At 38.6% G+C, this 16,785-nt stretch overlaps 1 protein-coding gene across 4 annotated transcripts in view; it reads left to right on the top strand.

Annotated features, from left to right (window-relative positions):
- The first annotated feature begins 920 nt into the window (after window positions 1-920).
- The window catches only part of RALGAPA1 (Ral GTPase activating protein catalytic subunit alpha 1), a 207,309-nt gene continuing 191,444 nt past the window's right edge, over window positions 921-16,785 (top strand). For 2 of the 4 annotated variants that reach the window (XM_055418250.2, XM_055418252.2), the window contains exon 1: window positions 921-1,479. In XM_055418250.2, the coding sequence (XP_055274225.2) occupies window positions 1,374-1,479 (106 nt within the window). In that variant the 5' untranslated portion in view covers window positions 921-1,373. The remainder of the gene's footprint in view (window positions 1,480-16,785) is intronic. The other 2 variants (XM_055418251.2, XM_055418254.2) reach the window with 2 other exon arrangements.

Here is a 16,785-nt window from a genome sequence, read left to right on the forward strand (position 1 = left end):
TGGGAGGGAGGGATTACAAAAGGGCAAGAGGACCATTTGGGGGCTGATGGGTTTGTTCACTATTTTGACTGCTTAAGTTTTCATGGTCATATGCAAATATCCAACCTACCAAATTGCACATTTTGAAAATGTGCAGTTTACTGTATATAAAGTACACTTCAATAAAAGCTGTTTAAATTGTTTAAATATATGTTGTTTTAATCTGATTTTTAAAAATTACCCACGAGTGTGAACATTTTTCACATGTTTTAGTTGAGTACACACTTCTGTAATACTTGTTTCATGTTTTCTACTAACTTTTCTACTTGTGCTTTAGCAATTTTCTCCTGGATTTGTGAACTCTTTACAGATGAAGCAAATTAACCCTTACAGTTCTCCAGATTTCTTTTCCCTGTAATTTTTCTTTCTACTACAACAAGCTTTGGGGAGAACTCATTTGTGAATTACAATTTTAACCAAGAGGATGTCCTATAATACCACAAATCTTCAAGCTACATTAAATTATTAATCATCACTTTGCAATATAAACAAAAATTCTTTATACAAAATTCAAATTAAGGAAATGAAGAGGTGTTGGAAACAAAGCTTTCGGAAATGGCATCTACAATACATTGCACATCTACTCTGATGTTCTGGAGCTACGTTCTTAAGTTACATAATAAATAGCGGGGACAGACCTTTAAAAACAGACAACTCTGGGGGCTTGGCTAGGAGACACTGTGCTTTCAAAGGCGCACGCAGGATTTTCCTTCCCTGACTTCCCCAGGCTACTCCTGTGGCTACTTACACAGCAAACACAGGAAACTAAAGGAAGGTAATGCCACGGGTGATCTCACGGTGGCGTGACGTCAACAACTCTTGATGTCAGAAGGCGGTTGCCACGGGGACCATTCGCCACCGACGGCAAAGTCGTGAAACCCCATCACCACACTCCGTCTCCTTGGCGGCTGCTAAAGAAGATTTAACCTTAAGGGGGCCTCAGGGAGAGAGGAGTGCTGCCGCTGCCGCCCACAGCCGCATCTCCGCGGCTACGGGTCCTGGGTGCCCGGCCCCGGCCTGTGGCGGCGAGCGGCGGCCGCAGGAAGCGGCGGCGGCGGCGGGCGACCCGCCCGGGTCTCCGTCCGTCCGTGCAGAACTGGAAGAGGGGAGCCGCCATATTGGAGCTAGAGGCGAAGGTGCCTTGCAGACGCCGCGCTAGTCGGGTGGAGGTGGCGGCCCTGGCCTTGGTCTGGGAGGAGTCGGCCGCGCCGGGGCCCGCAAGGCTGGGGAGTGAATGAGCCGCTCGCGCTAGACTCCTCCCCGCCCACTCCCTCCACTTTCCGCCGCTGTGACCTGGCCGGGAGGGGGCCGGAGTCGGCCGTGGCGGCGGCAGGATGTTCTCCAAGAAGCCGCACGGGGACGTGAAGAAGTCTACCCAGAAGGTGCTGGACACCAAGAAGGACGCGCTGACCCGCCTCAAGCACCTGCGCATCGTCATTGGTGAGGGGCGAGGGGTGACGGCGTCTGGAGGCCTGGATTGCCCGGCCTTCCCTCTCCTGGGAGCCCCCGGGGACTCTCCCTCCGGCCCTGGCGCGATGCGCTAGCGGAGGGCGAGGCAGAGACGCGGGAGGGCGGATAATTTGGGGAAGGGAACACTTGGTAGTTGGCAAACACTAATCACACACAGGGTTACCTCGTTTTGAGTTCATAGCCCGAACTGTTTTAAAAACACTACTCTAACAACTTAGATTATTTTTAGACTTTTTGGAGACTTGTTGTTGCAGATAATGGTGTTTATAGGATATGTTTGTCAGATGACTACCGCCATCCCCACCCAAGTGAAAAGAAAAAAAACTCAAGACAATATAAACCCTAATCTTTCAAGTTTCTTGGCTAAGGAGGGTAAGGAGGAAGCAGTTACACCTCTTTGGGAAGTGGGTGGTTCCCTAAAAGCTTGTGGGAAAGAGCCCCGCCCTTGTTAATGCACCTTGTTCATAATTACTATCATTTAGAGGGAGAACTATGATTAATTGTAGAAAACAAGGTAGTTTATAGCTTACTTTTCTTTTGGAGAATCATACAGCATTCTGTTTTTAAATAAAATTTTCTTACCGTCTGTTACCTTCTGTTTTGCGTCCGACCAAACTACTCTTGAATTGTGGATATAGGGTTAAATGAGTTTCTTGCACACTTGGTAATTTCGTGGGCCAATAGGCTGTAATAATACTTATGGAACAACTGGTCCAGAACTTGGATCTTTTTATACGAAATTTGAGGTGAAAAGGAAAGATTGCCTTTGTTGTTACAGAGAGTTAGTGGCAGAACTGAGTTTAGAACCCAGATGCCTGAATCCTCATCCAAGGTTTATCAGCTCAGGCTCTCTTCGTAAATAATGTTCCTTTTGAAAAGTGACGTTTATTCGGTGAATTAAGTCTCTTATTTGAAGTGCATGTTTCTCTACTATGTGGTTTACTCACACTAACGGGATACTACCAGTACTCAACCTTTGTATGACACTTTACTGTTTACAGAATTATTTCACATAAGTGATAACTGATCCACACAATAACTTTAGACTTAGTTAAAATTATTATTCTCTTTTTTTTTTTACAACTAAGCTGAAGTTTGGGACTGTTAACTGGTCATCCAAGTACTAGGAGGCAGGGTCAGAACTGGAACCCAGATTTCATGTCTCCAGTTTGTTTTTTACTCTTTCTACATTTATGGCAGCAAATCTGTATCATAAGTAAATTATATTTGTTCTTGTGTAATAGTAAGAAAGTGATTAAGTCCAGTTTAGCAATGGAAAAAGATATTGTTTCAAGAAAATACAAATTTTCTAGACATAGTTGACATTGTGATCTTTTTATTTTCATTTTACTTGAGAGTTAAGCCATTGAAGAAAAAATTTGGCTAGGAGACTGAAACAGGGAAAGTTAATGTGTAGGAGATTTACCACAGATAATGGCAGTTTGAAATTGAAGACAGTGATGTTTGATAACCTACTTAGGACAAGATGTAGGTTGGGTAATGGCAGAGCTCTAAAGTTGAATTCCAATAGAGTATTGACATTTTCTAAATTAATTGCCACGGTTCGTTAGTTAAGGAATGGTTTGTTTATACTTCTTTGGCCTTAGAAGTTTTTTTTCCCCACCCTGGAGACATGGTCTGAATGAAGAGGTCATAGGTATCAGGTGTTTTGTAGGGCCTAGCTTTCGCAGTTTGAAAACAAAACAGTGTTTGTTTGTTTGTTTTAAAAAAACACCTTTGCTTTTTAGTAACTTATTATTTTTTAAAAAGGAACATATACTATCTATAAATATTTAAAATATTCCTAAGAACTTTCAAATGGAGGACTCTGTTTTCAGACTCCCTGCCCTGTGAGTGGAGGAGGTCTATATAGAGAGGTTACTGCACTCATTTTAGGACAGTAACTCTCGGCAGGGACTGTTTTGCTCCCCTGAGGACGATGAGAATGTCTGGAGACACTTGATTTTCGCAACCATGGAGAGGTGCTTCTGGCACCAGGTCAGCTGAACATCTTGAAATGCTCAGGATAATCCCTCACAACATTGTTCTGGCTCCAAATGGCAGTAGTGCTGAAATAAACCTTGTCAAATGTACAACAAAAAACATGGACCTCTAAGTACTATGCTTGGCTCTAACATTAGTTAATTGAATAAAATAGTCTGTATTTCTGAGTGGTCACAGTGACTTTGAAATACAATTAGTGTAATTCCTAAGCAAATGAGTAGGGAAGAGGAGAACGGCAAAGACTGAAAGATGTCTTAGGGGTCTGCCATTTTGCAGATGGGAGAGCCACTTCAAATCCTTTTTGCAAGTTAAGTGCAGGTTTTGTTAATACATAACCACTATAAGGAAACTAGTTTGCAGAATAGGGTATTCCCAGTTACACAGGATTTTGATTTTTGTTTGGTCCCACCTAAACTATATTTTTAACCTTTAAGTTAAACTGCCATTCACTAAGGGTATTTTTAGAATTCAATGCTTACCAGTATGCTGCTGCTGCTGCTAAGTCACTTCAGTCGTGTCCGACTCTGTGCGACCCCATAGACGGCAGCTCACCAGGCTCCCCCGTCCCCGGGATTCTCCAGGCAAGGACACTGGAGTGGGTTGCCATTTGCTTCTCCAGTGCGTGAAAGTGAAGTCGCTCAGTCATGTCTGACTCTTTGAGACCCCATGGACTGCAGCCTTCCAGGCTCTTCCGTCCATGGGATTTTCCAGGCAAGAGTACTGGAGTGGGGTGCCATTGCCTTCTCCGGCTTCCCAATATATGAGAACATAATTTAAGCATCTAATGTAAACCTTTGTCCTGGCATGTATTGCCACTGAAGAACAATTCCAGCTGAATTTATAGAACTTGGAGGATTTAGATTTAAATCTACTGTGTTTATTGATAATGTTGTATATTTGATTTTTAGGAGCTGGAAGTTAGAACTATTACAGACTACAAATAAAACCTTGTCTAGTTGCTAAAGGTTCATATTATCATCTTGCTCTGCCCCATCCCCCCCTTTTTTTCCCCCAGCAAATGGCCTTAAGATGACACTAAGCACATAACTTAGTATCTAACAAGTGGCTAGTTTTCTTGTATGGCAAGGTAACAGTTCAGTCTTCTTGGCTTAAAAAAAGTGCTTACCTTGCTAATATATTGATTATTTTGGATCATTTCTTTCTAGTAACTTTATTGAAGTGTAATTGATAAATGATATATCACAAAATTTAAAGCATATAATTGAATACTCTTTAAAAAGTTGAAGTATGGTGATACACAATATTGTGTAAGTTACAGGTGTACAATATAGTGATTCACAGTTTTTAAAGGTTATACTCCATTTATAGTTATAAAATTGGCTATATTTCCCATGTTATGCAATATGTCCTTTAGCTTATTTTATGCATAGTAGGTTGTACCTCTCAATCTTCTACCCCATCTTGCCCCTCTCCCCTTCCCTCTGCCCACTGGTAACTACTACTTTGTGAGTCTGCTGCTTTTTTTAATGTATTTGCTGGTTTGTTTTATTCTTTCAATTCCACATACAGGTGATATTATATTTGTCCTTCTCTGTTATTTCACTTCGTGTAATAATACCTTCCAAGTCCATCCATGTTGCTCCAAATGGCAAGATTTCGTTCTTTTTTATGGCTCAGTGGTATTCCGTTGTAGATACACACATCTTCTTTATTCATTCATTGCTTGATGGACACCTACATTGCTTCCATATCTTGGCAATTGTAAGTAATGCTGCTGTGAACACTGGGCATAATTGAATACTTCTTGACATGCATACTCTTTGTGAAGCCATCATGACATCAGGACTAGGAATATAGTCAGATAATCAAGAAAACAAATGATATCTGTAATCTCGCAGGGTTTCCTTTTGCCCCTTTGTAATCACTTCCTCTCGCCCTTACTTGCCTGCCATCCTACCCCTGGGCAACCATTGATCTGCTCTCCTCTATCTTAGTTTGTGTCTTTTATATACATACATGTGTTTGTGTGTGTGTGTGTGCATGCGTGTGCACACACTCAGTTCTGTCTGACTCTTTGTGACACCTTGGACCGTAGCCCGCCAGGCTTCTGTGTCCATGGGACTTCCCAGGCAAGAATATGGAGTGGGTTGCCATTTCCTACTCCAGGGGATTGTCCCAACCCAGGGATCAAATCCACGTCTCTGACATTCCTGCGTTGGCACCGTGCCACCTGGGAGGCCCATGTATAACATATACATGGAATTAACAGTGCTTACTCTTTTGAATTGGTTTCTTTTACTCAGCACACTTTGAAATTCCTCTGTGTTGTGTGATGATGTGTCTATAATACATTGCTCTTACTGCTTTTATTGTATGGATAAGCTATAATTTGATCGTCCCAGTCACATGTTGATGAATATGTGGGTTTTTAGTTTTGGACTATTACATGTAAAATTGCTGTGAGGTACATGTATTGTGTAGACATATTCATTCTTTTCTCTTGGAGTCAATACTTTGGAATGGATGACTCCTGTGGCAGTTATATTCTTTTTAAAAACAAATGTACTGTTTCTTATTTTTTTTAAAACCAATTTACATTCTCACAAGCAGTATATGAGAGTTATAGTTCCTGTAGAAATGCACCAGCACCACCTGATATGGTATTTCTTTTTCTTGTCAGTTCAGTCGCTTAGTCGTGTCCGACTCTTGCACAGCACCCCAGGCCTCCCTGTCCATAACCAACTCCCAGAGTTTACCCAAACCCATGGCCATTGTGTCTGTGATGCCATCCAACCATCTCATCCTCCATCGTCCCCTTCTTCTCCTGCCCTCAATCTTTCCCAGCATCAGGGTCTTTTCAGATGAGTTAACTCTTCGCCTCAGGTGGCCAGAGGATTGGAATTTTAGCTTCAACATCAGTCCTGCCAGTGAACACCCAGGACTGATCTCCTTTAGGATGGACTGGTTGGATCTCCTTGCAGTCCAAGGGACTCCCAAGAGTCTTCTCCAACACCACAGTTCAAAAGCATCAATTCTTCGGCGATCAGCCTTCTTCACAGTCCAACTCTCACATCCATACATGACCACGGGTAAAACCATAGCCTTGACTAGACGGACCTTTGTTGGCAAAGTAATATCTCTGCTTTTTAATATGCTGTCTAGATTGGTCATAACTTTACTTCCAAGGAGTGAGCATCTTTTAATTTCATGGCTGCAATCACCATCTGCAGAGATTTTGGAGCCCAGAAAAGTAGTCAGCCACTGTTTCCCCATCTACTTCCCATGAAGTGATGGGACCGGATGCCATGATCTTAGTTTTCTGAATGTTGAGCTTGAAGCCAACATTTTCACACTCTTTCGCTTTCCTCAAGAGGCTCTTTAGTTCCTCTTCACTTTCTGCCATAAGGGTGGTGTCATCTGCATATCTGAGGTTATTGATATTTCTCCCGGCAATCTTGATCCCAGCTTGTGCTTCCTCCAGCCCAGCGTTTCTCATGATGTGCTCTGCATATAAGTTAAATAAGCAGGGTGACAATATACAGCTTTGACGTACTCCTTTTCCTATTTGGAACCAGTCTGTTGTTCCATGTCCAGTTCTGACTGTTGCTTCTTGACCTGCATCCAGGTTTCTCAAGAGGCAGGTCAGGTGGTCTGGTATTGCCATCTCTTTCAGAATTTTCCACAGTTTATTGTGATCCACAGTCAAAGGCTTTGGCAAGTTACTGTTTCCCTGATACCTGATAACATTGAACTTATTTTCACGTGCTTATTTGCCATTGTACATGACTTCTTTGATGGAATCAAGTTCAAATCTTTCACCTATTTTTAAATTGAGCTGTTTGTTTTCTTACTCAGTTTTGAAGATTCTGAATATATTCTGTATGTGTGCTAAGTCACTTTTCACATCTGACTCTTTGCAACGCTATGGACTGTAGCCCTCCAGGCTCCTTTGTCCATGGGATTCTCCAGGCAAGAATACTGGAGTGGGTTCCTGTGCCCTCCTCCAGGGGATCTTCCCCACCCAGGAGTCGAACCTGCATTTCTTATGTCTCCTGCATTGGCAGGTGGATTCTTAACCACTAATGAATGCCACCTGGGAAACCCTGTATTCTGTGAGTGTTGTTTTTTTTTTAATATTATCTTTTAATTCGCTTAACGTTTTCTTTGAAGGAATAGGAATTCTTAATATTGATTAAGTTCAACTTTTTCTTATGTGGTTCATGCTTTTGTATCTGAAACCTTTCCCTAAGTCCATGATCATAAAAATTTTCTCCTATGCTTTCTTATAGAGTTTTATCATTTTAAGATCTATGTCTGTGATCCATCTTGAGTTAACTGTGAATATAGTTTGAGATATGGATTTTTTTTTTTTGCATATGGATCTCCAAGTGTTCTAGCACCATTTGTTGAAAAAGACTTTCCTTTCTCCTCTGAATTGCCTTTGTACTTTTCCGAAATTCAGTTGTCTCTATATGTATAGAACTATTTTGGGACTGTTTTGTTCTGGTGATCTGTTTGTCTGTGTTGCTGCCTATACCACAGTGCTTTTTATTGTTGTTGTTATTATTATAAATTGTTTTTTTTTTTTTGCTGTGGGAGAAGGGAGCTATGCCTTGTCTTTTAACTTTCCATAAGATTAGCTTGTCAATTTCTAAAATAAATTAATTAATAAATAAAAAATTTTGTTGGGAATGAGATTGTGATGAATCTGTAGGTCAGTTTGGGAAAAATTAACTAGTAATTTCTCTGACTCATGAAGAAGGTGTTTCTTCATTTTATATAGACCATCTTTAATTTCTCTAGCAGTGTTTTGTATTTTTTAATCTACAGGTCTTAAATGCATTTTTTGTCACTTATCCCAAAATATTTTCTACTTTTGATATCCTTGTAAATTATATCTTCATGACTATTTCTGATTTGTTAATAAAATACAGTTGATTTTCATATATTGAGCTTATATTCTGAAACTGTGCTAAATTCACTTGTTCTATTAGTATTTTATAGATTTCATTGAATCTTTTGTGTACATGAACTCATTGTCTGTTAATAGAGTCTTTAAGTCTTCTTTTTAATCTAGATGCCTTTGTATCTTTTTCTTGTTTTATTGCACTTACTGGAATTTCTAGTACAGTGTAGAATAGAAGTGGTGAGAGTGGATATCCTTGTCTTTTTATTGATCTTAAGGGTAAGGTGGTCTGTTTTTTACCTAACCATATAATATCATGTTCATTGTAGGCTTTTGAATAAATGTTCTTTGTCATGTTGAGAAAGTCTTACTTGTTTAGTTTGCTGAGAGTTTTCATCAGGAATGGATACTAGATATGTCAAATGCTTTTTTCTATTGAGGTTAACAGGTTTTTAAATTTTTTTCATTTTGTTTTTTAAAGATTTTGTTGTTAACTTTTTTAAAAGTCTCTGTTGAATTTGTTACAGTATTGCGTCTGTTGTTTATGTTCTATATTTTTGGCCTTGAGGCATGTGGGATCTTAACTCCTGGACTAGGGATTGAGCCCACACCCCCTGCACTGGGAAGCAAAGTCTTAACTAACCCATGGACCACCAAGAAAGTCCCTCATTCTGTTAATGGTAAATTCCAGTATGGATTTTCAAATGTTGGATCAACTCTGCAGTCCTCTGTAAGCCTAAGTTAATTGTGATATCATGTCATTTTCATATAACGTTGGATTTTATATGCTAGCATGTTTGTAATTTTGTAGTTATGTTTATGGGGGATATTATTTTTCTTGTAGTGTTTTTGCTTTTTTTTAAGATAGTGTTGGCCTTATAGTATTAATTGAGAAACATTCCTTTCTTTTTAGTTTTCTGGAATTGTTCATAGAAAATTTGTATCTATTTTTTTTTTTCGTGAACATTTGGTAGACTTCACCAATGAAGCCATCTCGATACGGAGTTTTCTTGGAGGGAAGGTTTTTAACTACTTTAATAGGTAGAGGGCTGTTTGGGTTATATGTTTCTTCTTGAAACAGAAGTTTGTGTCTTTCAAGGAATTTTCTTTATTTCATATTAAGTTGTCAGATTTATAGGTATAAAGCTGTTCATAATGCTTCCTGTTGTTCTTTGATACCTATAGAATCTGTGATGATATCATCCCTCATTCCTGATATTGATAATTTATCTTTTTTTCTGATCAGTCTTGCTGGATGCTTACCACTTTTACTGATCTTCTAAAAGAACCAGTTTGTGACTTCATTGATTTCTCTCTAGATTTCTGCTTTGGTCTTTATTATTTCTTTTACCTGCTTAGTTTTAGTTTAATTTGCTCTTTTTCTAGTTTCTTTAAGTGTGAACAGGTTATTAATTTGAGACCTTTTTTCTTTATAATGTATGCATATGTTGACAGAAATTTTCTCTAAACGGTGTCCTACAAATTATGGTATTTTGTATTTTCATTTTCATCTAGGTCCAAAATGCATTCTAATTTCCCTTTTGATTTCTTCTTTGATCAATGGGCTATTAACCTGTGTATTCTTTAGCTTCAAATATTGGCGGAGTATCCCGATATCTTTCTGTTATTGATTTCTAATATAATTTCATTATTTCCAGAAAACATGTTTTATGACTTGAATTCCTCAAATTTATTGAAATTTGATAGTCTGGAATATGTTTTAACTTGATGAATGTTTCATATTCACTTGAAAACAGTATATATTCTGCTGTTGTTGGGTTGAGTGTTTGAAAAGTGTCAGGACAAGTTGCTTGTTAGTATTCAAGTCTCCTATATCCTTGCTGAATTTCTTTTTCCTTGTTTTATGAATTATTGAACGTGGGGATGTGAAATTTCTGACTGTAATTGGGGGTTTGTTATTTCTTTTTTAGTTCTTTCAGATTTTGCTTAATGTATTTTGAAACTCTGTTACTAGGTTTCTAAACATGTGGGGTTATTATCTCCTCTTTATAAATTGACTTCTTTTGCCTTATGAAATGATCTTTATCTGTGGTAATAACCTTTGCTCTGGAATCTAAGTGATACACAGACTTCTGCTTTCATTGACTAGCATTACTAGTCAATCAAAATATTTTTCTGTTTTTAATCTATTTGTTTTGTTACATTTATATAAAGATTTTTTGGAGGCAGCGTATATGTTTGAATCTTAATTTTTAATATAATGTAATCTTGGCCTTCTAATTAAGATATTTGGATGACTTATATTTTTGTCACTGTGCTGTACCTTACATTCCAAGAACTTATTTATAACTAAAAATTTATACCTTTTCACCCATTTTCCCATCATACTCACTGCCTCAACCACCATTCTGATCTGTTTGTTTGAGTTTGGCTTTTTAGATTTCACGTGTAAATGAGATCATACAGTATTTTTTTCTCTGTCATTTCACTTAGCATAATGCCCTCAAAGTCTGCCTATGCTGTAGCAAATGACAGTGTTCGGTAGAATTCACCATTGAAGCCATCTGGCTCTGGATATTTCTTTGTTGGTATACTTTTGATTAGTAATTTAGTCTTCTTGTAATTGTTCTGTTCAGATTCAGACCAATAACTTATCATTTAGAACTGGATGATGTACAATTAAAGTCATTATTGATTTGAGTTTGATTTAAATTTGTGTCTGTTGTCTTGCTTTTTTCTATTTGGCTTATCTTTTCATAGTTCTCTTTTTTTGCCCTTTTTTGTATTAGTTGAATAAATGTATGATTTTTTTACATTTTTCTTTTTTTGTCTTAATTAGCTATAATCTTTTAATATTTTACTGGTTGATTTAAGATTTATAATAAATATTTTCAACTTGCCAGAGTCTATTTACTATTTAAGTGATATACTGTACCACTTCTTATATAAGAACTTTACAAGAGTTTACTTACGTTTGTCTTCCCAGACTTTATACTTTTTTGATCATACATTTACTTACACATGTTGTAAACCCTATAATAGTTCATTTTGTCTAAACAAGCAGTTATCTTTTAAGGACTTCTAAATAATGAAGAAAAAGATATATATTTACCCATGTAGTGCTATTTTCAGTGCTCTTCATTCCTTTGCAGAGATATTTCTATACTTCCAGCATCATTTTGTTTTTGTTGGATTTACTTTAACATTTCTTGTGTAATGCTCTGCTGGTGATGGATTATTTACTTTTTTAATGTCAAAATCTATATTTTGCTTTCTTATTTGAAAGATGTTTTGGTGCAATTAGAATTCTCAGTTGATGGCTTTTCTCCTTAGTCCTTTAAATAAAGATTTTTTTCCACTGTCTTTTTGCTTGCATTGTTTCTGATAAGAAGTCTGCTTTCCCCTTATCTTACTCTGTATATATCTTCTTTTTTCTCTTTTTTTCTGGCTATGTTTAACACAGTATTGACCATGGAATTTTTGCTGAACACCTGTGGCATTAATGCATCTCTGACCAATGCTCAGTAATGTGTTAAGATTTTCTCTTCATCACTTGTTTTGAACAATTTGATTATGATGTGCAGTGGTGTAGTTTTCTCAATATTTCTTGCCATAGAATCATCGAGATTCTTAGATTTGTAGGTTTAGCATTTTCATAAACTTTGTAAACTTTTTGGCCATTTTTTCCCAGTTATTTCTCCCCTCCCTTCTTTTTTGTTTCACTTATTGACATATAAAAAGGTATTAATATCAGGCTCATCTGTTAGGAGGTATTATATTGGAAGGTCTCATAGCGTTTGAAAAAGAACTGATATTTCCATTTTTTTAAGATTCTTTTTTCTGTTTTATCTTGGGTAGTTCCTATAGCTACTCCTCAAATTCACGAGTCTTGTCTTCTGCTATATTAGTCTGCCATCCCACTGGTTTATTTTTCATCTCAGACATTGTAGTTTTTATCTAGTTCTTTGTATATGTGTGTCTGTATGTACATATAAAGTTATATCATCTGTATATTTTCTTAGTTTCTTGAACATATAGAATACAAGTAAAATACCCTCTGTAATATTCTCTGCTCATTCTGACATCTCTTATCTATTCTGAGTCAGTTTCTGTCAGTTGGTTATTCTTCTCATCCTGGTTTATTTTTCTTGCTTCTTTAAATGCTGAGTTATCTTTGGATGTCTCATTGTGAATTTTACCTTCTTAGCAGCAGCCTCAGGGTATTTTTATATTCCTGTAAATTCTTGGGCTTTTTACTGAGATACTGTTAAATTACTTGAAAACAGTTTGATTATTTGAAGTCTTGCCTTTAGAGTTTGTTGAGCGGATCCATCTAGGGGTAATTATGTATTATGAGGCAATACCTTCCTGAATATTCCATTCAGTGCCCCACAGGTATGAGGGATTTTTTTTAGTAGCCCAGCTCTTGGGAACAGGCACTGTTCCCCAGCTTATGTGGGCCTCTGGCACTGTTCTCTCATATTCTCTCACATAGTTCTTTTTCCTGTCTTGGCAAGTTTCCTTGCACGTATTTATGCTCAGACTGAAAGGAAACCTTCAGTCTTCTAGGATCTTACTAGGTATGGCTCTTTAATCTTTGGTGCTTTTGTCATGTGGACTCTTAATTACCTTGGTTTCCTTGAACTGTCAGCTCCTTTTCTCAACTCACAGTTTTCACTGGCTCTGCCTAGATTCCCTTTTCTCTCACCATGGCCTGTAAACTCTTAAGTCAATGAACTGGAGCTGTCAAAGGTATACTTCATTTGTTTGCCATCTGTCAGGAATGACTTTCCTTGTCTAATGCCCGTACTTCTTGAAACATACAAACCAGAGAACAGAAAAACCCCTGAAATATAAACAGTTTTCAAAACACTGGACATCAGATGCCGATAATAAGTTCTCCTAAATGAATGAGACTGAAAATTGGATTCATAGCCACGCAACTTGACCGCTACTTTTTAACATTTTTATATTTAGAGAAGTTTATGATCAGGTGACTATTGATTATATCTGTGAAAAATATTTAATTGTTCTCTAATCTGAATATATCAATGTTTTAAAAAAGAAAATTGGATTAAAATATCTTAAATCAGGAAAATGAGAAACTAGTGTTCATTAGATATAAAAAGTAATGTATAAAGACAGAAACAAGTATTGCTTATGTTCATTAAGTAAATAACTTGAAAGCAGTATAGATTAACTTGGAACAAATATGCCTGGAAATCTGAAAATGTATAGGAGTCACTGTGAACTGTAAACTGACTGTAAAAATAAACTAAGTTGATATTTGAATATGTTTTTAAGATTTGATATGCTAAGTTAGTAAGTAATCCTATATACATGTCATTAGACTCTTTATTGTTCTTTAATTTGTATAAACTCTTTATATTCTTTAGTTTGACTCTTGAAATGTTTTATCTTTGTGTATTTATAAAGAAGTGATATACTGAGCAGATTATTTATATAAACAATGTTACTGATTAATTTGCTTAGTAAAACAAACTGTTTCATAGTATACCAATTTTTTTTTTTGTATTTTTGCCTTAACACTTCTCTTATTAAGGATTTTATTCCATCCAAAGAATTTTACATGGCTTATAGGGCTGAATAAAATGTAGACTAGAACAGTTAGTGATAAACAGCTGAATAGCCATTATCAGGTTCCAGAGATGAGCAGGTTATAGCAATGAGGCATTGAACTTGATTCTTAGATTTCCCGGCAGCCAAAGTGAAAAGAGAAACATGTTGAGTTACAACTTTACAGTGTCTTAGAAAAGAAAGCACACTTTTTTTGTTTAGTTAAAACTTTTTATTCTGAGTTCAATCACAATTTGTGTATATACGTAAGTTCATATGTTATCTAATGTCTCTTTAAGAAAGGTCATGTAGTAGAAATAGATTTTGGAGAAAATAGAAAAATAGCCAATTAGTATGTTTGTTAGATCTATTCTAACAGACAAGATCAAATGTCTACAAATAAATGTCTATAATTTTTTTTTTCTATTCGTATAAGTGACATCACCATCTTTCACTGAGACATAAAACTGACAGTGTGGTAGAAAAAGAAAATTTTAGTGTCAGTTTCTTCTTCAACTTCTTGCTACCCCTCTTTGGTATTTTACATTTCATTAATATTGAATGAGAAATCACTTTCTGTGATGGCTATGCTTTTGTTAATAATATTTACTGTACCATAATCAATAGCCCATTTCTTTTAGCCTTCTTACTAAGAAAGAACAAGAGGGAGGGAGGGAGGAGAAAGGAAGAAAGAAAGACGCATCAGCAACAAAATAATAATCCCACCTATTGGATTTCAAAACTCCAACAGTCTGGAGGGACAATTACTATGGAAAGGAAGTAGACTTTGTATGAATTCTAAGTTGAAAACCTAATATGGTTTGGATGTGTACATTAATCCATTTTTAGAAAATATCACTACTTATTACTTACAAACCAATTTTGAATTAGGTATGCTGTATGTGAAAGTAGTACTCCATGAATATGAGTGGTAATAAGACTTCTGGGATGCCCACTGGTGCAATGAAAAAATAGACCAGATGCTATCAAGAAGGCACCTATACAGTATAAGATGGCAACTGTATTCAAAGAAAAGCAGGGGATAAAAAAATTATGCTTACACCTGAAAGCCTTAAGCCTTAAATTCCTTAAAAATAGCAGGAAACCTGTAGAACTTTGCTGAAGCCTTCTCTGTCATCCGGTAGGTGTAGGAACTTTTCCTATTTACTTCTAGTAATTTGGTTATTTTACTACAATGTAATTACTTACTTGCATGCCTATATCTTACAACCTTCCTGAGAGTAGAAGTGTGTCTCTTCAGCTTTGTATCCCTAACCTCAGCATAGTGCCCAGCATGTATTAAGTGCTCAGTAAATATTACGTAATTCAGACAAATCCATAAGAACAAAGAGGAGATGACAGCAAGCTGGAGTGATCCATGAGATTCCAGGATGTGAGAGCTGGTAGGTGACTGGTAACCAACCAAGCCTGTCCAGGTGCAGCCACTGAAAGGGGCGAGAGACGCCCGGCTCCCGGCGGCGCAGACGCGAGAGACGCCCGGCTCCCGGCGGCGCAGACGCGAGAGACGCCCGGCTCCCGGCGGCGCAGACGCGAGAGACGCCCGGCTCCCGGCGGCGCAGACGCGAGAGACGCCCGGCTCCCGGCGGCGCAGACGCGAGAGACGCCCGGCTCCCGGCGGCGCAGACGCGAGAGACGCCCGGCTCCCGGCGGCGCAGACGCGAGAGACGCCCGGCTCCCGGCGGCGCAGACGCGAGAGACGCCCGGCTCCCGGCGGCGCAGACGCGAGAGACGCCCGGCTCCCGGCGGCGCAGACGCGAGAGACGCCCGGCTCCCGGCGGCGCAGACGCGAGAGACGCCCGGCTCCCGGCGGCGCAGACGCGAGAGACGCCCGGCTCCCGGCGCAACCGACCACATGCAGAATCGTGGCTGAGATGAGCTACCCCGCGCCCAGGGTTAGGGCGGTGGCCGAGAGGAGCTGTACCACGTCCAGGAGGCCGTGGCTGCTTGGGCACCGGAGGGCCGAGAGGAGCTGATCCACATTCAAAGCAGGAGGGGCGGCCTTGAGGAGATACCCCTCGTCCAAAGTAAGGTACAGCGGCTGCGCCTTGCTGGAGCAGCTGGGAAGAGGTACTCCACGATCAAGTGGAATATAAGAATCCAGTGTTCTGGGGAGGAAGGAACAAGATGGCGGAGGGATAAGACGGCGAGACCACTTTCTTCCCCACAAATTCATCAAAAGAACATTTGAATGCGGAGTAAAGTCCACAAAACAACTTCTGAATACTGGCAGAGGACATCAGGCTCCCAGAAAAGCAGCCATTGTCTTCTAAAGGAAAGAGAAGAAATCAAGCTCCACCCACCAGAACACTGACACATGCCTCCCTAACCAGGGAACCCGGACAAGTCACCCGTCCAACCCCACACACAGCGAAGAAACTACATAATAAAGAGAACTCCACAAACTGCAAGAAGAGGGAAAGGCCACCCCAAGCAAAGCAATATAAGCAAGATGAAGAGGCAGAGAAATACCCAGCAAGTAAAGGAACAAGATAATTGCCCACCAACACAAACAAAAGAAGAAGATATAGGGAATCTACCTGATAAAGAATTTCAAATTTTGATGGTGAAAATGATTCAAAATCTTGAAAGCAAAATGGAGTTACAGATAAATAACCTGGAGAAAAGGATTGAGAAGTTGCAAGAAAGATTTAATAAGGACTTAGAAGAAATAAAAAAGAGTCAATATACAATGAATAATGCAATAGATGAGATCAGAAACACTCTGGAGGGAACAAACAATAGAATAACAGAGGCAGAAGACAGGATTAGCGAACTAGAAGATAAAATTGTAGAAATAAATGAAACAGAGAGGAAAAAAGAAAAACGAATTAAAAGAAATGAGGACA

This window comes from Moschus berezovskii, chromosome 21 (assembly GCF_049115385.1).
Source record: "Moschus berezovskii isolate FMDL1 chromosome 21, NW_MosBer_1.0, whole genome shotgun sequence".
Taxonomy (NCBI): Eukaryota; Metazoa; Chordata; class Mammalia; order Artiodactyla; family Moschidae; genus Moschus; species Moschus berezovskii.